At 42.2% G+C, this 27,584-nt stretch overlaps 1 protein-coding gene and 1 long non-coding RNA gene across 2 annotated transcripts; one reads left to right on the top strand and one right to left on the bottom strand.

Moving 5' to 3' along the window:
- Positions 1-26,359, bottom strand: adcy3a (adenylate cyclase 3a). Its single transcript, XM_035163755.2, has 21 exons — positions 26,223-26,359; positions 24,281-25,507; positions 20,934-21,083; positions 18,313-18,443; positions 17,325-17,436; positions 16,739-16,866; positions 16,116-16,274; positions 15,537-15,702; positions 15,178-15,297; positions 14,558-14,700; positions 13,874-14,035; positions 13,398-13,485; positions 11,246-11,362; positions 9,906-10,198; positions 9,086-9,167; positions 7,769-7,927; positions 7,316-7,462; positions 6,444-6,557; positions 6,153-6,279; positions 5,159-5,283; positions 1-4,799 (listed from the first exon to the last, which is right to left on the bottom strand). Exons 2-21 carry the CDS (start codon positions 24,962-24,964, stop codon positions 4,620-4,622), a joined length of 3,387 nt encoding a protein of 1,128 aa, XP_035019646.1. The 5' UTR covers positions 24,965-25,507; positions 26,223-26,359; the 3' UTR covers positions 1-4,619.
- On the top strand, positions 25,289-26,496 carry LOC118113774. Its single transcript, XR_004697364.2, has 2 exons — positions 25,289-25,416; positions 26,176-26,496. It is a non-coding gene; the product is annotated as an uncharacterized LOC118113774 (long non-coding RNA).
- Positions 26,497-27,584: the final 1,088 nt, after the last annotated feature.

The following is a 27,584-nucleotide window of genomic DNA, read 5'->3' on the forward strand; positions in this document are numbered from 1 at the left end:
TTTTTATTAGATTTCTTTAATCAACTCGCCGTATGATGACAAACAACTGAAATGAAAGACAGCACACTGACTGAGAAATTCTTCAACTAAAAATCCAGGACTGGGATCAGCAGCTCAGAGCAGGCTAAGTAGAGTCACAGTCCATCTAATTCAGCCCACAAAGTTGTGAGGGGAAATCAAAGTTCTGTTTTAAAATCTGTCAGAATCTGAACAGTAACAACTACAAGCACAGCAGTGAATGTTGATGCCTTTTGACGCCATTGGCTGGCCCTGCTGGCGTGGGCTCTCCGGATGGCACGTAAGTGTTCTTGTGTTTGTACTTAGCTCAATAATTCTGTTGCAACCAAACCCTGGAATCATATACACATTTGACACATTATCCAAAGTGCTATTTTGTTCCCAAGCCTGAGATTCTTTTAAAATACAAATAAGGAAACAGCCGTGGTCCATGTTGTGGCTTTTACATCTAAAGCCATTCCTTTATCATTGGCACTTTCACATCTGTGTAAGAAAAAAGTCAATATCCCTGTCATTTCTAATAAATAAATCTGACCAATAAACGGAGTCTAAACTCTATGTACAATAAGGACGCGTTCAGTCCTCTTTCCCTTTCTTTGAACTGAACAAAACATTACATTATAAAAATATGAATTAAAGGGGTAGGAATGATTGACACTTTCCTAAAGAGAGGAGAGAATCAGGATTGTAGAAGAAACTATTGCACTTTCATCCCATTCTACAGAGACACTCATGAGTTTTACAATCAGCAGAGGAAAAAAGCAGTGGCTCCTTAAATCCTTTTGCCAAAACTAATGTACAGTGCAGCTGCTGTCTGCCAGGTGGGTTTGTCACGGCTGTGGCATTGATGCCTCCTACATCTGAAATACAAACTTTTCAGGGAATAATGTATGAAGTTCCTCTAATGCAATCAAATCCGGTGCATTGTCACGAGCAAATCGCTGCCTGCAACTTGACCAAAATATCATGATCAGACCCATTTAACTATTTTAAGTTAAAATAGTTGACTTGTCAAGCTTCAAGTGACAAGTCAGTCTCTTCAAGTGTGCCTGCTGATTTGGGTGGCAAGGCTTTCCACCTTGAGTAGAGGGAGCCAGATAATGAAATTAGAGTTTGGACCTGCTGAACATGTGAGAGGATGTGTCCTCTTGAGAGTGGATTCAATGATCTATGTCCACATAGACACATGGTTTTAATAGATGTCAATGTTTTCATCATCTACCAACTGCACACGCTTGAACTAAGCATTTGCAGAACCATGTGCATGTCTGCTGTACACGCTCATGTCCATTTTGTCCCTTTACATAAGCCAGCAGAGACAAAGGCCCTGTTCAGGCCTGGTATTGAAATCTGTCCTGAATGTGTCCCGTCAATTGTGATCAGATCTGAACTCCCTGCTTCATAAGCAAACACACACATACATCATTTCTGTTTGCAAAGACCGAATGATGCTGTTTTTAAAGACGTGTCCATTGTAAATGTATCTGTGTCAGTGTGGGAAGAGCAGGAGAGAGTCAGGAAGGAATCCATGCGCTGCACGCATTATTTTACATCATAGCTTGTGCTGGCCACAAACAAATCAACATATGGGCACTGAGAAGCGTAAAAATACTTTTGGTTCATTAGGAAACTGTAGTGGGTCGGAGAACATCAGATGAGAAGACGGCACTTCAATCTGGCCTGGACGCATTTGTATCTACACAGCTAAAAGAATGTGTCCCAGACAACCTTGAATTTGGTCTGAGGGACCAGATCTCAGGACACATTGAGGACGCATTGGGGTGTGTTCACACACGTACATAGAGCTGTGCACTTATCATGGGATATTTCAGGACGGGTGTTAATACCAGGTCTGAATGGGATCTAAAAGGACACAGACAACAGACAACTTCAGGCCAGAATTCACTAGATTAGTGAGAAATAAGTGAGACCACATTTCTACCTGGTGTAAACATGAGATCTGTATCTGAATACCTTATGTGGATCATTGTAACCCTGATTGTGTAAATGGTGTAAAAGCACACAGATCCTGGATCACATTGTGGTTACATCTCTGTACATTTGGCTGCTGTTATTCCCGACATTATGACCATCATCTAGTCAAAAGCAGGTTATAGTTTATCACAGGGTGCATCCTATGTGGCCTCTCTGACACTGTACACGCCACATTCATGTCTGAGATTAGATATTCAAGTGACACCACTTAAAATTGCTTAGGTAAAGAAACTTGAACGACCTTTATCCTGATTAATTTAGACCCTTTATTTGGTGTCAAACTGAAAGAGGGTTCATCTGGAATGTTGCCAATAATCCCTCACTGCAGTGACTACAAGTGACCTTTCATTGCCTTTTTTTTTCTTTTCTTTCAGTTAAACTGACTAACCTGGACTGTTTTGTGGTGATGTCAATGTTACCACGATCTCACCTTTCAACTCTACACTGTTATCATTAACCATAAAACCCAAGTTGTAATAAACCAGAATGTTCCTTTTCACAGCACCGAGGACTTGTAGACTCTCCCCTGCCTGTAGATGGCCGTGGAATCAGTTCAATGAGTTAAAAGATGGTGATCACAGCTGTGATAGGCACTTCCATCATTCTACTGTGAAAATATATCTGCCACGAGTCATCTGTCCCTCTCCCAAAACGGAGAGGAGGGACATCTGTGGCTCAGGAGGTGTGTGGGTGTGATTGTTGTATGAAAGAGAAAGCGCTGCACATAGATGCACAGTATGAATGTGTGTGTGTGTGTGTGTGTGTGTGTGTGTGTGAGAGAATGGCAAAACTGCACCGTAAAGCGCTTTGAGTGGTCATCAAGACTAGAAAAGCTCTATTTAAATACAGTCCATTTACATATGTTGTCTTTCATGTTACACAACTTCAAGGCACACAATCGTCTCACAATACTCACAGATCTGACCTTTTTCAGAATCAGGGAGAACCACCACTGTGGAAAAATATCCACGCACACACTCTAACGCGCACGATTTCCACAACGAGGCAGCAGCAGGATGAGAGATCACTCGGTATCATCACATCATCCACTTCAAAATCCTCCTCCTCATCACAGACAGAACATCAGAACTCACATCTGTCTGTCACGCATCCCTAAGTGGTTCACAAATGTGGAATGATCTCCTGAATTTAGATTGTTGGACCTCTGTGTGTGTTTGTCTGAGAGGCATCTATGGAAAGTGATAAAGCCCATCATTGTATTTAAATTACATACTTTCAAATTAGTCCTTATGTTGAAATGTTGTGAACAAAACACAGGAAAAAATTCCAAAAGAAACTTGTAAGATAAGAAGTCGTGTTAACGTTTAGTGATTTCACAAGAAATCCTAAAAAAATGGCGTCTGTGTCAAGGACTCAGTCTGCACAGGAGAACACAGGAGGCTGGTTTTCTGCTGCACAGTTTAAAGCAAAAGGCTGCATCTGTGTGTGTGTGACTGGGCCCTGTTCCACCAGGTATTGGTACTGGTATACATGTGTCTCAAGTAATCCAACCACAAGTGGACAGCTCCATGTTTGTCAGTTCACACCTGGCATTAGAGTGCGTCTCCACTTGTGTCTGAACCGATCTCACTTCCCTTAAAATACATACGCACTCCATTTATATTCTCAAAGACCAAATGATGTTTTTAGAAAGGCTGACAATACAGAATAGAGCTTTACATGGAATACGATTTAACCCATTTGAAGAAATTAAACTAAGTAGAAAATCAAGATCTGGTCACAAATAAATCAATGTATGGAGAACACTGAGAAGTGTAAAAATATTTTTGATTAATTATGAAGCTGTCGTGGGACAGAGCACGTTTACACAGCAGTAAGCATGTGGTTTGAGAGTTTGGATCTTGGTTCTTAATGTGTCTCGGGTTAGTTACCACCTGGACTGAGCTGTCAACCAGTGATCATATCACTCAGGACAGACGTTTGTTTTGAATTGAGAGGAAACACTCAGTGGGGTATCGAGCGTTGGAGAAGCTGATCACAGCAGAATGTGAAAACATGCTACAGGCTTCCAACTTACTCCACATTTACTGAAGCCATTTCATTAGGCCTACTTGTATTATCACTATCGAGTGGAAATCCAGGTTTTATTTCTGCAAAGATGCTTATTTTTACTTTTTGAGTTTTTATGAGCAACTGCACATGAATGAAAAGATGTGGCCATCACTGGACTAGGTTGCATGAGGACACTTGAATCAGCCTATCCCACGTGGTCTCTTTATATTCTTTTTCATTTGTATGCGTTTACTCTTATATCATATCTGGATCTATACATCTGGTGCTCCTATCTTTTAATGTGATTTCTTTTCAGTTCATTCTTTCAAATGATCCATATTGGGACTTCTGTGGTTCAACTGGAACATGACATATAAATTCAAATACAATCTCTACTGGCACATATATCTTTCCACTGACAGTGATCATGTATGTGTTCAGTAATGACTGGTGTGTGTGTGTGTGAGTGAGTGAGTAGTATTTAAATTTAAGCTGTAAACAGAAGTTCAGGACAGGCCAAGTCCTCTGGCACCTCTCTGCATTAACCACACGGTGGATGGCTGCCAAGTATGTGCTGTATGTGAGTGTGGTCCTTAGCTGTCCACCACCTGGTGTGGCAGAGTGACAGAGGAGCCGTTGATAAATGAGCCTTGTTTGTCTCTTCCCTTTAGAAAATAAGTGAGCAACTCCCCTTTTCCCTTCACAAAGATGGGCCCCCTCCTCACAAAGCGGAAGCCGTACTCCTTCAAGATGTTGTAGCAGTCCTCCACCACCTGGGGGCAACACACACACACACACACACACACACAATGTGACACATGTTACATCATTCATTGTGTAAATAAATGTGAGGACTGGCCATATTAATGTCTTATAAAATTAAGACTTATAAAATGTAATGTTAAGCAAAAAGATTTGTTTTCTGCCAGTGTGGTAAGTGCTGACACATATTTCTTGTGGTATGTAGTTAGTTGTTTCTTTCTAATCATTACAGGAAAACGCTCACAGATTAAGGAACAACTTAAACTGGGATAAATGAGCCATGATAAACCTGTATTGAAACATGGTTAATCTTCAACATTGTGAAAGTGTTGAATAATCCAGATGCTTGCAGTAACGCTCAGTGCCGTACCTGGATGTTTCCCATCACCCCTGTGGACTCCATGCGACTGGCCACATTCACAGTGTTGCCCCAGATATCATAGTGGGGTTTGCGGGCACCAATCACTCCTGCTAGCACTCCACCCTTGTTCAGACCTGAAGGAGAATGTTGTAAGATTAAGACTGTTAGGGTTACCTGACTTTCAATCGATGGATGCACATGAAAATGAGTCTTAAAAAAAACCAATACATTATTTGTAGTTGAATTCCCTACAAATCAACAGATGAATGTTGTATAAATCACAAAAAAATAATCTGTGAATCAATTTTCTGAATCCATTGTATTTCTACCATACTTCCTCGGTAAAACACTTAAACCAGGGGTAGGGACCTCTGGCAACCCGGCTGTATATGGCCAGTGAAACTATTTATAAATACAAATTAAATATCTCATAATAGTTTCTGCAGTTATAAAAGATAACACAAAACAACAAAACAGTGGAGTAACATGTCCTTCAAATAGGGAAACCAGGGTCAACTTCTGGGGCCAGACCGGGGAGGGGAGCCCTGCCTGGGAGGGCCTTGTCTGGCCCAGCCCAATAACAACAACATGGATCCGCCACTATGAGGACCCACTACCCGTGGGGAAGAGGATCAGGGAACGGTGCTGTGTAAGCCGAGTAGCTGGCAGAGGCAGAAGCCTGGATGTGCTGACCCTTGGAATCACAGACTCGCTCTAAGGAAGTGGAATGTCACCTCTCTGGCGGTGAAGGAGCCTGAGCTGGTGCGAGAGGTAAAGCAATACCAGCTAGATATAGTTGGCCTCACCTCAAAGCACAGCGTGGGCTCTGGAACCAAACCCCTTGAGAGAGGGGCTTTCCTTTTCTGGAGTTGCCCGGGGTTATAGGCGCATCTTTTAACACTACATCTCAACAGCTCTTGGTAACACAATTCTGATAAATGAATGTAATGGCTTGTAAAACATTTTGACAGAAGTACAACAGTACAGAGAGAGATTCGCATACCGATGCGTAGCATGAAGTTGTTGAATGACTGGTAGTTGATGTTCATGAGTGTGACCTTCATAGCCAGAGCGAAGTCAGCCAGGTCTGCCAGGTGCTGCCAGCGCTCTCTGTCAGACTGCTCCTCCTTCTGTCTGACAAAAACCAAACAGCTCAGACTACACCTCCACACCACCACTATCATAACTAGTGAAACCGTCAGCACATTATCACTTTCTGTTCTAATTTACAGCAGTGGAAATCAGAGATAATCAGGGACACAGAGGCCTGCAGAAGTGTTTTGACCAAGCTGACCTTCATGCAAGTGTAGCCATTGCTGACATCCGGGGTGACGCCCGATGCTGCCATGTAGGTGCTGCCGATGGTCTTGATTTTTGTAATGCAGCGAAATTGAGTTTCATCCAGCAGCTGACATGGAGACAGGTGAAAGAATATGTGAAGTTTAGGAAGTCAACAAACAGAATCCTAATGGCAAGCAGATGTTTACACAGAACACGCACTCTTGCACTCTGACTAGTGATAGGGCTAATAGTTGTATTTAGATATTTAGCACCAGGTGAGTTTAAGGTGAGAGATAATGTTTATATGTTTCGGGAGATTTGTATAAAATGAGATAGAGAGGTATAACTGAGACAAGAGGCGTTAGAACAAGAACTTATTAATTAAAAGCTTTTAAATTCAAACATTTGTCAGGAGATGATCCACACTGATAAAACCTGACATGGTTAATGAGACAATCAATAAAATTAAGTAAAACTAAAAAGATCCCTGAGACTTTATTGAAACCGGGAAAAAAACACGGTTCTTGCATGTTTAACTTTTATTGTATTGTCATCGTAGGGGGTCACCTGGTCTTTTATATGCTGATAATGCACCTGGACCGGTCTAGTCTCCTACTCTGCTAATTCACTTTTCCACACTTCAACCTGGACCTAAGAGATGTAAGTTCATCTAAGGCAGCATGCATTGGTTTTATAACTCGAAAAATGGAGGAGAATTGTAAAACACAGTCTCTCCGGGCATTTGGATGAATACATTCTTTTCAACAGGAGGATGCTCACCTCCCGAAGAAATAAAAATTGCCCAATTAAATTGTTGTTAAACAGTTAAATGTGTGATGTTTGGTCCTGCAGTCGGACAGACACAGAATGAGGCAAGCAACTTACACTGTCAAAATCTGAGATGATCTCGTTGAGGAAGCGTAAGCATTCAATCCCTCCATTGTTGATGCTCTCCTCTGTGTAGAAGTCAGAGAAGTTGGGGATTGAGGCAAACATGACTCCAATCTCGTCGTAGGACTGGCTGTACAACTCCTGGAACAGGTCACATCAAAAAGGTGGTCAGAATATTTGAGGAAGTGATGAACCCAAACTGAATGTTTATGAAATTACAAACAATCCTTCAATATGGTTTTATATGATACAGTTATGGGCTGATTACTTCAGAGAAACACAGAGAGTTTGCTAATACAGTGGAAACGGCTTTTAGTGATGATGTTTGTCCTGGGCCAAAATGATGACTATAAGTCATTAATTACTTTAAACTAAATGCGTAGCTTCTGTATGATAGCACCAGAACTTGAGGGAAAGGTAACACACACACACACAGGAGGATCTTACCTCGTCCCTTTTCTTGGAGCCCAGGAAGTGTCGAGCCACGTGGTCAGGCAGCATGTTAGTCACCAGTGCTTCATTCCAGCGCCTCATCTCGTATACTTTCTCCTTCTGCTCATGGACCTCAATCTTCCACAGGAACAGGGTGCGGGCAAGCTTCTCCACCTTCACACAGCAACAGTGTCAGCATTTGAGCAGTATATGAATTTGAGAGCAGAAACCAATGAAATGTTTGTTGGTATTTTGTGAAAAGCTTTGAGAAGAGCATCTTATTTATAAATGCCAAAGAAAGTGGCACATTCAAACAAATAAAAATGTTTTCCATAAACATATACACATACACCTCCTTCCCTATGGCACCATTTCTCTTAATGGCCTCTCCCAATCAGCCACCCAACCCTAGGGTTTCCCAGAGTGCTTGACAAAAATCACCAAGACCGGTATAATGCATGCTGTTTCTCTTTTCATTATTCTTTCATTTGTATTGCTGCATGGATGATTTGTCTCAATAAAGCCGTTTTCAGACATAATGTCTGGTGGTTCTCCTTGAGTACAAGTGAATATTTGAACCAAATTTTAGGAAATTCCGTCGAGGCAGTCTTGCGATATTGTGTTCACAGTAAATGGGATGGACGGACAACCCGAAAACATAATGCCTCAGGCAACTGGCTATCGTCGGTGCGGAGGCATGAAAAGGGTTGTACTCTCTAAATATATCATGGGAGTTATTTGGGTGTAACATACAATAAACCAGTCAGACTGCCATTCCCTTTAAAAGACAGGTGAGCTTCCACCTTGGTGGATTAATATCATGATGCTGGATTTGAATGAGGGAATGGGAGTGAACACTTTACTGCAAATGAAAAGGTTTTTCTAGTCTATGCTTGTTGTGCACCTATTAGGCGCATATTACTGTGTTGATGGTAAAAAAACATTAAGAAGCTGTACCATCAGGTTTTTATTGGTCAATCGTTTTCCACTGCCTCAAGATAGTAATGCATTAATAAATCACATAACTTCATTTTAAGACAAACAGGGGCTTCTCTGCACTTCTCTGTTTTTTCTGGGTCTTAAGGAAGTTCTCTCTCTTTTGTCACTGATTACATTTGCATTTGACTTAAATAATGTCCTAACGATCACTGATAAATTTTAGTTGTTGTTATACTACAGATGGATAGTGAAGACACGCAAAGCTGCTCTGATGACAATGTTGGCAATGTTTTCAAATAGTTTTGGCTCCTCTAACACCATTCAAACAAACTGCTAAAAGTGTTGCATGTTCATTCTGCTAAAGTACAGTGAACGCAGCAGGCATTGACTTACATGTCTGGAGAAATAATAGAAGCTGACCATCATAATGAAGATCATAGTTGTCATTGTGAACTTGGAAGGCACCAGGTATGACCTGCAGAGAAGAACATGGACATATTGATCATTTGTGCTACTAGACAATAAGTGTTTTAAAACCCCCAACATTGGAATTATTGTATGTTAAAGTATTGACCACATGATGACATGAAACTAAGGCTGTGTCTGAAATCACTCACTAATCACTATGTAGTCCACTAAATAGCGGATCCACCATTTTGTAGTGCTGGCCGAATGTTTTTCATTTGACAGAATTTGTTTTATACCCTATAGCGCATTCAATCATATACAATCGTTTGTTACTAACCAAGCAATATCTACCATCATGCATTGCGCTCGCGGTGGAGAGCAGAGCAGCGCATCATAGCACAAACTGAGACAAACAAGTATTTTTTTACATTTAAAGATGGTCATTCAACGTGTGTTTTACCTAAAAGTATCAATACTAAGTGTAAAATAATCATTTAAAATGTATTGTCTGATTTTCCACTGACCAACGCCATTGTTGTTGTAATTCATAATCATGCAACAATGGCATAATTACAGGGGCAGAGAAAATGTGTTGAGTTGTGTCTGAAAACCTTATTTTCTTTTTCCGATGAGCTCACTATATAATCCTCTACATAGAAGACCCTATATAGTAAAGTAGGGATTGAGTGTGGGATTTCGGACACAGACTTGTGTAAACACACACACCCAGGCAGGTTGCTGCCTTTTTGTACCACTACACAGAGGTGTGAAGAGTGGTGCTTTTACACAGATGATACTGGCTGACCTGTAGTCCTGGAAGCGGGCCGTGTCGTAGCGGTCGAAGATGTCCCTCCAGCTGTAGATGTTCACGATGCCAGTGGACACAGTGATGAGCAGCATCAGTGTGAGCTTGACCATGTGACTGACCTGAACCAGCATGGTGGTAGCCATCAGTGCCAGCACAGCAATGTAGCTGTAATATTTGGGGTTTTCCAGGCATCCATGAGGCCCAGACCAAGTGGAGGAGGAGGAAGGGGAGGAGGAGGAGGGAGCCATGGTGGTGCCGCCTGAGTCTGGGACTCGAGGCAGACAACTCAGCTACACAGTGGAGAGACACAAAGTCATGAATTTGCAATCTATCGATCATTCATTCAGTCATTCATTCATCTATCCATTCATCCTCTTCTGCATATCAAAGGTCGGCTCACAGTGGCAGCAGGGCTAAGGAAGGTATTCAAAATGTCCTTCTCACAGATTTCCAGCTCCCCCTGGGGGATCTTGAAGCATCAGACAGTTGAGGGTCTCCTCTGACCTCCAAAGAAAAGTACCTCGGAGGCATCCCTTCTCAGATGCCCTGCTTCTGCTTGTATTTTTGATGTTTTGCGTGTTGCTGTCTTCTTGTTGTACCTTTTACTTTGTGAAGCACTTTGGTCGACCAAGTTGTTTTAAATGTGCTATATAAATAAAACTGACATTGCTTCATCAGGCTCCTTTCAACACAAAGGAGCAGTGGGTCTACCCTGAGCTCCCTCCAGTTGTCCTCACTCTCCTCACTCTATCTAAGGCTAAAGTCAGCCATCCTTCGGCAAGAGCTAATTTAACTACTTGTATCTGCAACCTCTATTATTATAATTACCATTATTTCTAAAACTGCACTCTACGGTCTCGCTGTCCTTCAACTGCAACATCCTCAAGTTTGCTGATTTTATGTCCAGTTTCCTTGATCTGCTCTTTCTCTGGCCAATATACTGGATACATCATAATATTTTACATCACTCTAGGTCTGTACAAGCAAAACTTGAGGGGTTGTATCGAATCCTGTATCGAGTCTGTGCTTGAAAGCATATCAAGAGAAAAATGAAACCCTAAACAAACACTTTATCACCGACTTCCTCTCCTTTTTCACTGGATCAAGACAAACATCTGAATTGAGCACTAATGCTTGCAGTGTGAACATAGCTTAAGTATTTCTTTCCACAGCTGTCTGCATTATTCAACAGCCAAGACTCCTCATTCCTTGTATTTATAACTGCCTCACTAAAGAACACCTGTCGGATGAGCCTGAGTCATGCAGCACTTCCTTCCCTCTTCGTAGCCGCCACACTAGTTTAGCCTGGCTGTATGACAGAGCAGAGAGCAGCTCACCATGTCCATGATGTCTGCCATGGTCAGGATAAAGATGGCTGCCATGGCCCAGGTGTTGCGAGCCCAGCGGGTGTGGTCAATCCAGGTGGAAAAAGACACCAGCTTCTTGGGAAAGACCTGACACAAACATCAAAGGATTTATATTAGTACAACCGATAAACCAAACCATTTCACTCTAAAGCTGTCTGCCAGTTTATAAGAAAGGGCTTAGTTTGAACAAATCCAGTATCAAATTCACTTATCTAATCCCTTCTCTCTTACACATTTAAATCACCAAGTACGCTGCTGTCCTGATTCAGATCTATGAAGCTGATCAGATTCAAACAATCATCTCTCTCTGTATCTCATCTCTGAACATGGAGACAATGTGGAGACAAGAGAAGTCAATCTTGTCTTTTGGGCCAATATTTGAATTCAGTTGCATTAGTTACAGCTGATCCAACCTGCCACCGTCTACGTCCAACATTTTAAACAGCAATGCTAGAAGTCCGCGAAAATTTAAAAGCCATACTAAATCTATGGATGGAAAAGGTTAATTAATTTTCATTACCACTGGAAATGTAGCTGATTAACACAAAATAAAAGGTTTGAGCAACGAGTAACAACATGTTTTGTTATATGGATGTGAGACGACCTCTATCAGGATTGGAAAGTTGGGTCAGATCACAGAGACATACTGTGATGAGGACTGAAGAGCCCTGAGCAGTATTTACAGTGAGCCTGCATTCTCTCAGTCCATGTGATTGATTGGCTGACCGTGTGCGTGTTGTCAGACCCGGGCTGAGTGGAGCCTGTGACAGTAGAAGTCAATACTGGCCTAACTGATGGAAATCAATACATCCGAATTTCCATGATGGGGTGGAATCAAACTGTAGGATGTCAGTGTATACACTCATCTGAAATATGTAGTTCATATATTTATGTTTTTAATATGAGCACTCAAAACATTTACAGAAGACAATATGACGATCACTTCTAGTTGCAACATTTGGAGAGATATGCTAAGCTAAATGTGTTCACACAGCATAGTCCCATCACGCCATGTGTTTGTCTAGAATTCAAACGTGTGTGCATGTTTAAAATTGAACATAGGACAGGCTAACTGTTTCCCCTAAAACATAGTCTTTAAGCTAAGGTAGGCTAAACACATCTCCGCTCTAGCTATCTGAGGACACGCCCTGAGGTACATTTGTGCGACTCAAAACACAAGTTCAACTCTTATCCTTTGTTTAGGCTTAAGAGCGGATAAGCTGTGTCTCAATTTAGGGGCCGCATTCTTCAGGGGCTGCATTTGAAGACCGCCTGCGTCACAACAGCGTGACTAGGCTGTCGCATTTCATTTTCTTCAAAAACACAGTGCGGTGTCTGCACAGTGCAACACCAGTGCCAAACTCGTGCACAACTAACATGACTAAACACCTTCGCCTGAACGGTATACAAATTAACAAGTGTACCGTTTTCGAACTTGTTGCACCGGTCTCCCTCTCCCTCATAAACCCAGTCGTCCTCCTCAGTCAACCCCTCAGCCAACAGCCAGCACCTCGTCACAATCAGGTAAGTGAAGATTAAGTAACATTTGTCTTGTCCTTATTTGGTTCAGTTGCATTTGCACCAGCACCACACACAGACGCTCCTACTTCTCTCTCATCAACACCCACACGCTGCAGCTCTCTAAACTGTAAATTAATCGACTGTCGCTGTGTTGTCATTTCAGCAGGTTTCAGTGTTACAGTTACACTGCATTGAATGAAAAATTAAACAAATTATTATTGAATCATCATTTAATAAGAGCAACTGCTTGAAATTAATTTCCAGGACCCATGCACTGAAGTCAGTTGTGAATATGAACATGAGTTGCGTAAAAATAACTGTTTTATTGTGAAATAAGCATGTGTAATGTTTGACCCCGTCCTTTAAAGAATTGGAATTGAGAATCATTAAGAACCGAAATCGATAAGCAGAATTACAATCAGAATCAATAAAATTCAAACGATACCCAACCCTACAAAAACCACATGTTAATACTAGGTGTTTACTGGGTCGCACTTCCTGAAACTCCAACACACTGACCTGACATTCCTTGGCGGTCGCAATACCTGAAGTAAGTGCTAAACGTCAAGATGCAATAGGATAAAGATATGTTGTGACTCACTCTCGGGAAGATGGCAGCCAAAGAGCAGATTGTCAGGATGAGCAGCAGGACCTCTCCCACTGCAAAGGTGATGTAGTTTGCAATGAGCCTGTTCCACAACACATGAACAGAGACAGATCTTGAGAGAAATATACAGCACCAACAGCAGCCAACAAGCACAGATGCTATGTTCATTCAGACTTTCTAACATTTGTGTGTCTGTCTCATTAACAACGGCAAGCAGGAAACACGGTGGCAGGGAGCACTAAAATGAGTTGGGCTGCACAAACTATTCAAACTGCAGCCGTGATGGACAAAAAAAATGCATGAAGGAGTAAATAATAAATAGGATCAATAGGATGATTTTGCAGTTTTATAATTAGTTTATATTGGCTTAGTCTTGTTCTCTTTTGGGTGGTCGTCTCAGCATCAATCAAACATGTCCACTTTGTGAAGGATGAGGTGTGAGGAGGTTGGCGCTGGCCTTGTGAACTGACCAGGGGTCTATGAGAGCCTCCATGCCTGCAGTGAAGAGTAGCACCACACAGGAGCAGCAGAAGGCAGCTCCGCTCTGTTTCTCCTTCTCCACAGAGTATCGAGTCTCCAGGTCTGGATCCACAAACCTCAGGGAGAGCCGGTTGGTGTGCTTCCCCTTCAAACTGACAACACAAGGACACCTCAGATCACCTTACATCATATCTGAAGAATTCGCATTTCTTTATCTATACTTCATCTGACATCTGATGAATATTGTTGCAGTTTTGCGTCGGGTGAATCTCAGACTGGAAGACATAACTCCTAACAGTGTGTTGTGCATACAAGTCAAATATGGGAGTCAACTGCGACACTGATATATTTTGAAGGTTGTATTGGTACAAAGCAAAATATCCCCTTAATGTGATCAGGTATCAAAAACTATAAAATACTGAAACTGGCAGAGCAGCAGTTTGACTCCTAGCAGCAGCCAAAGAGAAATAATAATAATACAATAACGGCTCTATTTATATAGCACTTTTCTCACAAGTGTAATGACAATCTGATTCAAAATATGTAACTCTTAACTATTTGACTCTATTAGTGTCTATGGGTCACATCAGCTATCAACAGGCCAAATGAATGATCCTGGGTCAGTGTGTCAGCTCCACTGACCACCTTCGGGCTGAGGGGGGAGGTTCACTTACGCCTGCACTGTCTCTCTCTCCAGCAGGGCCTCGTTGAGTAGTTTGTTGAGCTCCTGTTCATTCTCCTGAGCATCAATCACCCTCTCAGCCAGGTCCCGCAGCCGCAGCCTTCTCCGTGGGTTTGGGAAAGACGGATTCACCACCTGAAGCCCCCGAAAAAAAACACAGAAAGAAAGTTCCCAAGATGCATTGAGGACGCAATTAATATCTGACCATGAAAACCACACTGAGAGGTTGTCAGGGTGTGGCCACATTCTTTTACATGTGTAAAAGAAGCACCTTCTCAGCTGATGTCTTCTAACAATTTTGTACACTTCTCAGTGTTTCACATACATCAGTTTATTTGATGCAACAATTCTAACACTAATCAACACATGGGTCCAAATGGTTAAAATCTTATTTCATTGTAGAGCTAATAAATGCATTGATTCACTCAGCCCAATCCACACACACACACATGCACGCACGCACACGCACGCACGCACACGCTATAGAGTGGTGAAGTGAGATCTGATCACATGTGGTCACAGACACATTCTGAAGCCACTTCTGTCCACTTGTGATCACATCAGAGACACAGGCTAACACCAGGTCTGAATGCGGCCTAAGTCGTTGGTTACCCTTGCGTCCAGCTCTTCTGGTTCCTCCGGGGTGGTGCAGGCCGTGTTAGCACTGCCGTTACACTCTGTGGTGTTGATTAACAGCGGCGAGTTCCCATTGGAGGAGGTTACAGACAGCTTCTGATGTGAAGCAAGCAAACAGAAAGTACTGAGTGATTATGAAATGGTGACAGACTTTTCTTTTACTCCTTTTCACATTCCTGAACATATTTTACATTAGCAAATGATATTTAAAATTTTGAGGAAAAAAACTAAATTTGAAATTCATCAGTCTCTAGGTTCATCGAGTGACTGAATATGAGACAAACATTGGAATAACCAAACATCTGCAGTGTGATTGAGTGGCAGGTTTTACTCACGACACCATTGATGCCACTCTTTCCCACAGGTCCTTTAGGAAGAACCACCAAGTAGGTCTCGATGCCCCTCTCCCTCAGGTAATCGCAGCGGTCCCCTCCGTTCCCTGGCTCCACGTCAAACTCCCCGTGAAGACACTCCATGGTGGTCTGTGAGATGTGGACACGACTGGTCCGCACATAGAAAGGTGTTTAGACTAGACAGGTCAAGTAAAGGACGTCATGGAGGCATGATGACTCGAGTACAAACCATTTGAAAATGAGGTATAATGTAGCAGTTTACATTCAGACAGACTGAAGCTTTGGAAAACACTAGTCAATACAACTTTATATTTTCATTTGTTTATGTCTCTGTGAAGGACATTCATGCTCATGATATTGTTATATATTGATATTGTAAGTATTGGCATATAAAATTATTAAGGGGCGACTCTTATCAAGCATTCTTATTATGTTAACAACATACAACAAAATAAATAAAAGTCAAAATTGAAAAGATGCTCTAAACATATAGATTTTACTAACAGAGGAAATAAGGAACTTTCTATTGAAAATCTGACGGGAGTAAATGCCTGTTCTTACCCCGGTATCCCTCCTGCCTCCATTTTGTTGGCCACAGTGACATCTGTGGACCAGACGTCGTACTGCCAGCGTTTCTGACCCAGCACTCCTCCCAAGACTGTGCCACTGTGCACGCCGACCCGCATGTCAACATCTGTCTGGGTTTTCTCTCGGACATACCTGCGGTTGTTTTGACAAGCGAGAAAAATGAATAAAAAGCAGCAGTTTCAAACCCTTGACTACCATGACACCACAAACAAGTTCTCACCCTCTCTGATATATCTCATTTAGAGCAACAAGGGACACTAGAGCGGGTCGTCCACCAAAAAGAAGTTTGGCGGTTTCATCCCAGTATCCCCAATTACGTGTGACAAAGTTTCCTTGGGCATGATACTGAACCCTAAATTGCCTCTGACAGCTGTGCCGGCAGCGTGTGAATGCTGTGTGATAGAGAAAGTGCCGCATATAAATGCACTGTATGAATGTGTGTTTGAATGGGTAAATGGAAAGACTAAGTGAATCAGTGAATCGCTCCACTGCATCACACAAAAAGCGGAGCCGACACTGATAAATCTATAAAACCAGAGCAGACCATAACACAAGCTTATTTCTCCAACCCCTGACCCCCTCATCCCTGTACTCACGAGATGGCCTCCACCATGGCCAGGCCCATCATGATGGAGCAGGCAGCGTGGTCCTCCCTGTAGTCTGGCAGCCCACAGATGCAGTAGTAGCAGTCTCCCAGGATCTTGATCCTCAGCTGGTGATATTTCTGAGTAGACAAGGTAAAGTCAGAGGGAGACTTGAGCTGCTTCCAGACACCTAAAATGCGGAGGATTTGTTGAGGTTGTGAACGGATGAACCTTCAAAAGCTTTTCATTCAAATGAAGGAGGAGGCTGTATCTGTTCATGTAGTGATAGGCCTTGTGCTAAGCTAGGCTAATCATCTCCCTTCACTCATCCTTGTGTTTCCTTCAAACATAGACAAATTTGTCTTAACCACCAATGCAGAGGTTTGTGTTGAAAAAGCAAGGCCTGACATGGGATCTATCTTGATACAGGATTTCATGGTTATGGCATCAGACATGGGGAAGAGGACAAATACACATCATACACAACAGAAACACTTCACCATTTCTTTATATGTAACTGTGACTATGCATAATCACGTACAGTGGAACATGTTACGGTCATGAAATAACTGTTATTAGAAAACAGTGTGAAACTCACTGCTGCCAGTTTGTCAAAGCGTGCGAAGAGCTCATTGAGCAGTTTGACCAGCTCCTGAGCACTGCAGGACGACGACAGCTGGGTGAAGCCCACGATGTCTGCAAACAGAATACTGAGACAGAAACGAGACTGTGCATTAATACTGACATCCGTCACATTCACAGCATCCTCCATACACGTGTCCACAGTTTCACCATGTCATATTGTTACTAATCTGAGTTAGAAGCTGTGAACAGTCTACAACTTCAGAGCAGTGTGTTTTTTTTTATTTGTGCCTCATTCCCAACAGTGGAAAAAATACATTTCAGAGTTGATCTAGTCCAACAAGGAAACGCAAGATTTTCATCCTAAAAGACGTTTACTGGAATGTACTGCATTACCTTAATTTGTCTCAGACAGAACAGTGGAGCCTCATATTTACGATACGATAGAATTAGGAACGGACTGTGGATTTTTTCCTTTGTCCTTTTTTAATGGTCAACAGACAGAGTGATCATAGTAAGAAAGCTCTTCTCTTTTGTTCATGATGGCATCCAACTATTAAGAAAAAAAACCAATTAGTCCTTTAGTACTTGAAATATCTCTGCACCAACTCATTTCTCTTGATGTTTTAGGTTGGTGTGACTGTTCAGCTAACTCAATAAACACTGCTGTGTCCATTTTCTAAAGTGGGTAATGCATTTACAAAATATTTGCATATGATTCATTGGAAATAGTTAGATTTTTTATGTTAGGATTAGTTTATCAGTATTGTAACTCATGCAATTGGCTGTAGAGCCTCTGGAACACTCGCAAGGATCCATGTACATAACTTGACCCCCACTGTGGGACGCACCTCGCTGCATTTATAATCAAAACATCAACCGACAAGATTGACATTACCAATGAGCAAAGTAACAAACAAAGCAACTTGTTCCGGTAGTTTAACAGGTCAGAAAGACAAACAGCACCTAGAATGTCACAAGCTTATAAAAGGTTTCCATGTTACCTGACATTTTCATGTCTGTACATGTACATAGTGTTGAACTGCTGCATCTCTTTCTGACTGGGCTCCTTCTTCATGTCCTGAAGCATCTCGTCAGCAATGTGCTTTGGGAGGATGGAAAGCAGCAGGCGTTCCTGGTGAGGACAAGCACAGCGACACAGAGGACATCACACAAAGTGACCATACATCTCCCCAGTCAGCATCTGTGATATATGTATCATTACTATTATGGAGCAAACTTCACTGGTTTACAACACTACACACTACTAATAACTTGGCTCCTGAGCTACTTCAGAATTATTCCATGTTATTAGTGAGTCCTCCTCAAACAGTTCTACCATATACTGTAACTTTTTATCGTTTGTGTGCTGGATGTTGTGTGCAGAGCTTTTTATAAACCATCTTTGGGGCAGAGTGAAGTAAGAAAACTTTGTGTTCATCCTACCTGGTTTATCTGCAGTGAAGATTTTATAGTTAGTGTTTTTTATAAAATGAAACAGAATTTGCTTTATTACTGTTCATGTGTGTGGCTCATATATAACTTTGAATGATTTATTTAACTGCTGTTATCATTTCATACATTGCCTGTCTGCTATTTCAGAGGCCTGTTAAGAAATGGACACAATGCTCAGACCCAAGAGCTAGAGAAAGCTGCCCGTCTGTTTATTTATATTTCATTGATATTGAACGTACAGCATGTTCAAATTGTACCTAATTCCACACTGCCCTTCCCCAGGCCATTAAAAAATAATATAAAATAAAATAACATGGTTCTCGAGATATGCAGGCAGATACTTGAGGATACATTAGGTATGTCAACATTTTGAGAAAAGAACCGGTATTTTTTCCTTCCCCTGACTGTACTGTATAAAGGAAAAGTGCCATTTATCAATCATGTTAGTAAGCATTAGCATAGAGTTGATTGAAATGTACAGTATCTTTCAGTAATCGCTATAGCTGAGCTTATGCTAATATTATTAAGGGTATCCTCTTTTTCCAGTTCTTTAATCGAAAAGCTTATTTTATATGTTAATCTTTATATGTTCATCTTTAACATCTCCTTTTAAATGTGCTTCATAAACAATCTTCACTGGACTGAAAGTCCTAAACTCTCAGTCATCATGGCTGAGAGATTCTGCACTCAGTGACCCAGGCCACACTGATGTATCGAACTAAACAAAAAACAAAAAGCCTCCATCAGCGCACACGCACACACACACACACACACACACACACACACACACACACACACACACACACACACACACACACACACACACACACACACACACACACACACACACACGACCTATGAATACATTTTCCTATAGACCGTCACATATACTCACAGCTCACATGGAGAGGAGGCAGGGCAGATGGCAGTGAGGCAGTTTTCAATACTCTAAACGAAAAGCTGACAGAAGCAGAGATGCAACAAGCTGCTGAGCGTCTTGGCTCTGTGATTACAGCTGACAATGTCTCAGGAGGCCAGTTGCCATGGTTACCAGCAGCGACCGGAGCTCCTTGATTGGTTGACAGCACTCATCTCCCAGCAGCCTGTGCTTCTCACTTAGTATTCTGGGAGTTTTTTACACTCATGGTTTTATCAGTCCACTTGGTGTCTCACTACACTTTTACTCACTTCCATAATGGCCCCTGTCTGATAGAAATTCAGTATATTGCAGATGTATCATGTGCCACTTCACAAAATCTGGATTATTTCGTAAAGAAAGTTCCTGGAAATTCTGTCTCAAAGTCAAATAAAATTAGCCTGACCCAAGTTACCATGGAAACCTAGTCGTAGTCATGTTAGTTTTCAGTTTTCTAGACTAAGTCACATGATAACCTTATGATATCTCGCAGGTATAGAGTTTATTGTGCTTATCACGAAGAAAATCTGAGGTTGATGGAAATGTAGGATTGTACTAGGGGCTGTGCGTTTTTAAATAACATTGCAAGCTGCAGTTGGCGTTGTGAAAGTTGCTCCATGCGCCTGCACACAGGATAGTTATTGTTGTAAAGCCAGAATGCCTTCCGGTGCTTAGTAATGATTCCTGTCCTCCGTCAATAAATTTGAACTGCATTCACTTCATCAGTAAAGAGGACAGACCACACCAGTTCAGTTCGTCTATGAGTTCAAGTGAATGTTTGTACCAAATTTTTAAGGATTCCCCGGAGATGTTCCTGAGATTCTGTGTTAGCAGCGCAAAAAATGTGGTCTGAGCTACTTTGAGGAGGCATACAAAAATAATGATTCCATTCACACATCTGTGTGCAGCACTGTGTTTCCTCTCTCTCTCCTCATCTCGCTTGCTCTCTCTCATTATGTAGGTGCCCAGTCAAAACATCCACAAAGTTTTTACCATCCTTTGCACACTGCTACAATTTAGCTTCGCTGTGCATGTTGCTGTGACCAGCCCACAGTTCCCAGCAGGCAGACACACATGCCCATGCTGTGGTTCAGGTGCACATGATAGTGTATTGTGTGCGTGTTCTTTGGACATTAATATGGATCTTGTTGTTATTACTCTCAGCACTAATACTGTTACCTACCCTAAAAATGAAATTGTTTATCTACACTTACACATATAAACATCAGAATAATGGACTGCTTGTCTTCTAACCTGTTGTTGGCTCTGCTCCTCCAAGTTGAGTTTGACCTCCAGTGACTGTCTTGCCTCCAGAAAGGCCTTCCGATGCTTCCGGTCAGCCATGTAGTACGACATGACACCCACAGTGATGGCACAAACATAGATCACAATGTTGGCCAGCAGCTTGAAAGCAAAGAGAAGGCAACAGTTAGGGCTCAATATGAAAAGAGTACAAGCATAGTAAGTGCTGATTGGGCCAAAAGAAGGTTTTGAAGAGTGTAGCTTTATTGGAAACCATTCCCACATTCAAAAACATGAGTCAAGTTTCTGCTGTACAAATTTTAACCGAATTTTCCGAAAATCAGATCTGGCTTTCAAAGGAAACATCTAAGAGATCAAAGTACAGGAGGAGCCAGTGTAAATATTCTACAAACCACTAAGTTGATTCAATGCGGTCCAGAAACAGTCAGAAAGGAGCATTTCTCAAACCCAGTTGCTAGATGGGCCGCATCCATCCCATTAACCATCTGTGGACTGTGGTAATATTTGAAACATGGATTCTCTTATATCCGTCACATTTAGAGGATTAGTGAAAACATGTGTTAACATGAGGGTATTTCTGGTGGACAAACCATCAGGATTTCAGCATGCAAACCTTTGAAACTCAGGTATCTAACTATTTTACGTTCATAACAAAGTAAAACAGGGATTTTTTTTTTCTGATTACCAACCTTCTACACAGTATCCTGTGTATTGTATGCACGAGGGTCAGTTTGATCCTGTGATTTCAGAAAGTTTAGACTGGGTCTCTGACCTTTTTTAAGAGCCTTTCAAGGATAAAAGTTGCTCAGTGATGCAGTGACACACACTGAAGCCTATTGCCAGCCGAACACTATGAGTGAGACAACTGTAAACCATCCTGAAATGTCAATATCAAATCGAGTGCATGTCGTTGAACACAGGAGCCACTTCAGATATGTTGTGGAATGGCATGTTAGGGCTCAAATCTTTTTGATTTTTCTACAGATATTGTTTCTCTTTCTGCTCAGTATAAACACTTGTGATATCTATTTACAGGTATAGAAGTTTACTTATCAGAACAGGAGTGGTTGCAAACACTGCCTTGTTTTCACAGATTTAACTAAAAGCACCTTTCAACTCAGGCATTGTTCTACATTTTTGTTGAAATCACCATATTCCATGGACAGACCAAAACTAACAATGTCTCAGGCCCTGTTCAAACCAGGTATTACTATCCATCCCATCACAAATGGACAGTGATAAGTACATTTGTTCTCATCTGGCATTAAAGCGCATCCTGAATTGGACCCGACTAATACATTCAAATAAACAAATTAATCTTATCTGTTCACAAAGGCATGTTGTCTTTTACCACTCTGCCTATACGGAAGTCCTCACTTTTAAGACTTGCTTTTAGGGTTAGTGTTAGAATCAGGTTTAGGTAAAAGTCTGAACACCATCTGAACTGAAAATCCTTCATGAAGGAGGATGCACTTAAAGACTGTTGGAGCAGACGGACTTAGCTTCAGCTCGGATTCAGTTTCAGCTCAACGGACCTCATGAAGTGACAACAAAACTTACATTTAATAAATGACCTTTTCAAATACTGACTTTTGAGTGATTTCCTTTCTTGTTGCTATTTTTGTTTAACCAATGATGAAGTTTGAAGTTTTTTGGTATAGACTATGTTTTGATGACAATTGATTTTTAAACGAAGCAATGAATTTTAGCAAATGCATAACATACTTTGGTAAAGTAAAATACTGAAATACAGATATGTCTAAGACAGTTTGGCCTGGTCTGTATAATGAATTGTGCTTTGAGCATCAGAATGTGCTTATTTAGTCCATGCAGCAGAGACGGATGCTCATTTGCTTGAGTATACATGTGCAGCCAAAAAGTGAACTACATGAAGCTCTACTCTTGCTAAGTTGTGAGGAGTGTCGTCTATGCAGAATAAAAATAAACACTGAATTACGCCTTAAACTATTCGCATTAGATCTGTAAAACACTGTGCATGCTCCCACTAAAGTTGTTATTCCATCATGGACTGGTATAGTTTATATCGTCCTCATCAGACTCAAACTGGTCCAGAGAAAACGTCTTTAAAAATGTTTCAATGTGTCTCTTTGGTTTTTAGGTCAAACAGAAATGTACATAAAGTACATTACAGTACATATCAAGCTTCTCCTCTTGTCTAATAGTCTCTGCTGAGAAAATCTCAAGTAAAAGTCCAAAAACTAATTATAACTAAAAACTATTGTGATTTGCCGACTAGACCTGGGAATTTCACCTCAATACAGTATTATTTGGTACCAAACTATGCTGGTGTTCAGATAAAATGTACTATTTTAATTATTTGGTTCCTTTGTTTGAGATATCTTTATATTTCTTCAAGTGATGGATCACAACAACGACAACAATCAAAAGAAGATAAGAGGACTACTGATTATCGTGATGGCCCGAGGGCTTGTATGTGTTTGTGTGTGTGTGTGTGTCCTGTTTTGTGTTACAGTTTCCTGGTATGGGAGGAGCTGGAGGCCATCAGTGAAGTGGACGGTGGCCACTGCCTCTCAGATAGAGTATTGCTCATCCTGGCTTTCAGATGAGCTCCTTCCTCTGCACCACACAAAGTTTGGAGATGTTATTTTTTTTTTTTGGTCTGGCATTTAGCTCCTGCCAGACTTATCAGTTAACCTTGTTATTTTTGTTATCTTATTTAAATGAAAATTACTTTTGTCAAATAAAATCTCTTTGCTTTAGTTAAACCATCTCGTCTTTTTGTTTTGGTCCAAGAGCCGAGCCATAACATTTTGCGGCTGTTTAAGGTGAAGAATCAGTATTATAACTACCTTTTAGAAAAAGTTGGACTATAAAGTTTAGTAATCCTTAGTAATTAGGTTTTGAATGCTGGGGAAAGCAGGCTGCAATATATCCAGCAATCTGCTCCATTTATTGAATTGTTTGTTGCTTTGGGCTATTTCAGTTAAGTTTTGAAATGAAGTTTGTTCTAAACGTTTCTAAACTTTGATACCAAGTCATTGGTATTCTTACTGTAAATGTACAGTGGGGTCCTAAGGTCGGAAATAACTAGACCCTACTGTATAATTGGTTCCAAATATTAGATATTGGCTTCTTTAATTACTAATAACCTCCTCTTGGTGTCATTGACAACCCCTAAAGGTTGGGTTTTGGGCCACTTCATCTATGTAGCTGCCTTGGTGTTCAAACTCATCAAGGCTTCTGGAAGCTTGATGAGTTGGAGGTTGGCTACACGAGATTACACGCAGGGAAGTTAATGCATGTCAGGACAACCATGTACCCTCACCTCACGTTTCCTCCATCCTTCTCACTCTTACCTGTCTGCCCAGTGCTGCCGCCTGGATGTCCTCCTGCTGCTGCTGGGCAATGGTGACGCCCAGAACGAGAGTGTGGACCCCACAGGATACAGAGGTGATGAGCACGATGGGCGTCAGCCTCAGAGGCAGAGTCAGGAAAAAGGAGAAGCTGAAGAAAGCTTGCCAGCCCACGGTGTCGCTGGCCTGGTGGAAGCGAGCATAGTTTAAACCCAGATAGCAGAATATCTGAGCTGCTATGAGCACCCACAGGGCGTAGGGCACCACCCGTCTGGAGATGCGGTCTGGCAGCAGGCTGAAGCGGCACAGCAGGTAGAGGATAATATCTGCTGCCAGTCCCACTGATGCCACAAGAACAGAAGCCAGCTTGTCAGTGGTGTAGACCACCGCACACATGACGATGATGTAGCTGTCAAAGAGGGCAGCAAACACCACGAGCACGAGCAGGGTCTCATGTCTCTGCCGCCTGAAGTAAGTCTGGTACAGGTTCTCCAAGGACTCCGGTGTGAAGGTGAGGCGCATAAACCGCGGCAGACAGAGGCAGCATCCTGAGCTCCGAACCGTGACCTCATGTGTTCGTCCCACTGCCTGCCCGGGGTCGGACGGCAGTGTCACGGAGCAGTCCGCTGAGTACTCTGCCGAGTACTCTGGTTCAGAAAAGGCCCGGTTCCGAGGCATGGCGAACATTAAAACAGCGTCTGTTTCCTGCTTATTTCCTTTGTTTTTTTAAAATCAAAAAGTGAAAAGATGTTTGTTGTCCCACAGGAGTCGACCCAACGCTGAGAAAACTCTCAGGTATACATCAACTGCTGGGTAACCACCATGCTCCCCTGAGAGCCCACAGATGTGGCATGAATCACAGCAGCGTGTTGATGGTCTGGACCTCTGCACTGGACAGATGTCTTCTTACATAGCTGCGTCCGTGGTCACTGCATCCAGCTCTGTCAGTTGACTCACTCAGCCCTGTGTCATAGGCACAGATCGAGCACGCCTACTCAGCAACGTGATCCAGAGAACGTGCCCTTTTGGTTTCCTCATTCAGCTTTACATGTGGGACTGCTGCACCAGCTCCTTTCCGCCGTGGTACTCTGCAGCTGTGGACCATGTCAGAGCTGTTGAATTCATTAACACTGCATCAGGTATGTTGATATTTTTGTGGCTTCCTCTGCGTCCGTCGTTCCACAGGGTCGGTTCAGATTTTTTGCCTTCCATGGTTGCATCTTACATGGCCTGAATAAAGAGGGACACAGGAGGGAGAAATTCACTACAGCATCCAGCAACAGCTGGTGAGCAAGGCAGGAGCAACACAGTCTGCTGCAGCTGAGGAGACGATGTAAAGGCCAACATCTGTCAGAACCCAGCAGCACCAGATCCACTTGAACCCTCCAAACACCGTGGTTTATTCCTAATAAAAATGTAACCGCTTCTCCTGGCATAATGCAAATATCCCTGTGCTGAGATGAGTGGCCCAATGAAACAAATCCATGTCGAACGTTTTAAAACGGCCTGTCTTGTGTGCGCCGAATTGAAAAAATGACACCAAAGCTTTAATAAATTCACAAGTGGTCTATGATGGAGGCTTACACTTTACATATAAAGCGAGGCGAGTGCAAATTGGCAGCTTTGCTGTCAGGGTCTCTCCATACATGGGCAGGCTGTTCGTGCAGGCCTACATGTTGCGCTCAGTAAAAATAGGCTGTGAAAACACTTTCTCACACTGTGCTGCACAGACACAGTGAAACAGCGAGTCAGTGGAGCACAGGACAGACCTGTGGAAATGTCTGCTGGGCCCATCTCCTATTCCATCTGCGAGCATAGAACTGATTCTGGTTTCCAGAGCCTCTGCTCCGCTCTCCAGTCGGATGCTGGAAGCTGACATTTTGTCCCCCTTCCTCCAGATGCTGAGAAAATCGTGAACATGATGCGAGCAGATGTGTCCGCTTACCTGACGGTGCAGCGTCACATTACATCCGCGCTTCAGCTCCTCCGCACGGACGGACCGGGGGACGGTGGGTGTCATCAGGCCACCGCTGCCTCGGCCTAGAGGAAACCGGGAGTCGGGTCTTACACAGTCGCCTCGGCGGGTTCGCAGTCCCGCTCCTGCCGCTCCTGCTCCTGGGTGTTTTCCACACAAGACACGGAACAGGCTCCAAGTCAAGTTACACACATTAGTAAACACGACACTTCCGGTCACTTTCGAAATAAAGCCTTTCTTTGCACGTGTGCCTCTTCAAATTGCCTTCAGTAACAGTGACAGCGTAAAATAAATCTGGATTATCTGCACATATATATCTTTATATACAATTACTGCATATTAATACTTTTATATACAATGACTGCATATGAATACCTTTATATACAATGACTGCATATGAATACCTTTATATACAATGACTGCATATTAATACTTTTATATACAATTACTGCATATAATTACTTGTATATACAATGACAGCATATCAATACCTTTATATATAATTAATGTATATAAGTATATTTTTATTAAATTATTTTATATAAATATCTTTACATACAATGACATAAAAAATAACTGCATATACATATCTTTATATATAATTCATGCATATACATATCTTTATATATAATTCATGCAATACATATACAGTGACTGGTATTCACAAATGGATGGGCATTCATAAAAGTCCTCTCACTTTTATTTTGAAGGTGCATAGTGAGAGGCTTCCGCATTTACTCCAGGTTTTTATGAATAACTTAACTCGGCCAGCTCTCCAGATCAACTCCCCGTGTCCCTGCCCCCTTCCACCGTCACCACCGTCTCCCCCCCACCCTGCTGGAGGGAATGGTCAGGAGGACAAAAAGCGTCTTGAAGAGCAGATGACCAGTCTGTAGCCTGACTCTGAGAAGAAGCGTTCATTGTTATTAACAGCTGGAGCAACAGCTGTATCAGCCTCCGTGCCACTGGCTGCTGCATCCACCCAGGCAGCTCCACACTTTGGTTGGGGTTTGGTGCCTTGCTCAAGGGCACTCTAATGTTTTGAGAGGAATGTGCATCATCGTGGGACTCAACAGGTGTCGCTTTCTATTCAAAGTGAACACAGTTGATAGGTTTGTCTAAAATGGATGACAGGCTGCATTTTCAAAACTGAGCCTATTAACGGTAACTATTAACATCAGCCCTGGATGCATGAAAGAATTACTGATGTTCTGATTTACCCATCCACACACACACACACACATACACAAATATATCGCAGTTTGTCTGGAAATCACCACTTTCCAGGGCTGATACTCGTCTTTACTTTCAATCATGGTGGAGCTGGAAGCC

The sequence above is a fragment of the Hippoglossus stenolepis genome, chromosome 8, assembly GCF_022539355.2.
Source record: "Hippoglossus stenolepis isolate QCI-W04-F060 chromosome 8, HSTE1.2, whole genome shotgun sequence".
In the NCBI taxonomy this organism is placed as follows: Eukaryota; Metazoa; Chordata; class Actinopteri; order Pleuronectiformes; family Pleuronectidae; genus Hippoglossus; species Hippoglossus stenolepis.

Bases quoted from the DNA above. Each gene is read 5' to 3' on its own strand.
- adcy3a (XM_035163755.2), bottom strand. From the start codon at position 24,964: ATGTTCGCCATGCCTCGGAACCGGGCCTTTTCTGAACCAGAGTACTCG. The intron at 18,444-20,933 runs GTTAGAAGACAA...TGTCCTCACCAG, and splicing joins AGGAGCAGAGCCAACAACAG to GAACGCCTGCTGCTTTCCAT. The intron at 7,463-7,768 runs GTAAGATCCTCC...GACCTGTTCCAG, and splicing joins GCTCCAAGAAAAGGGACGAG to GAGTTGTACAGCCAGTCCTA.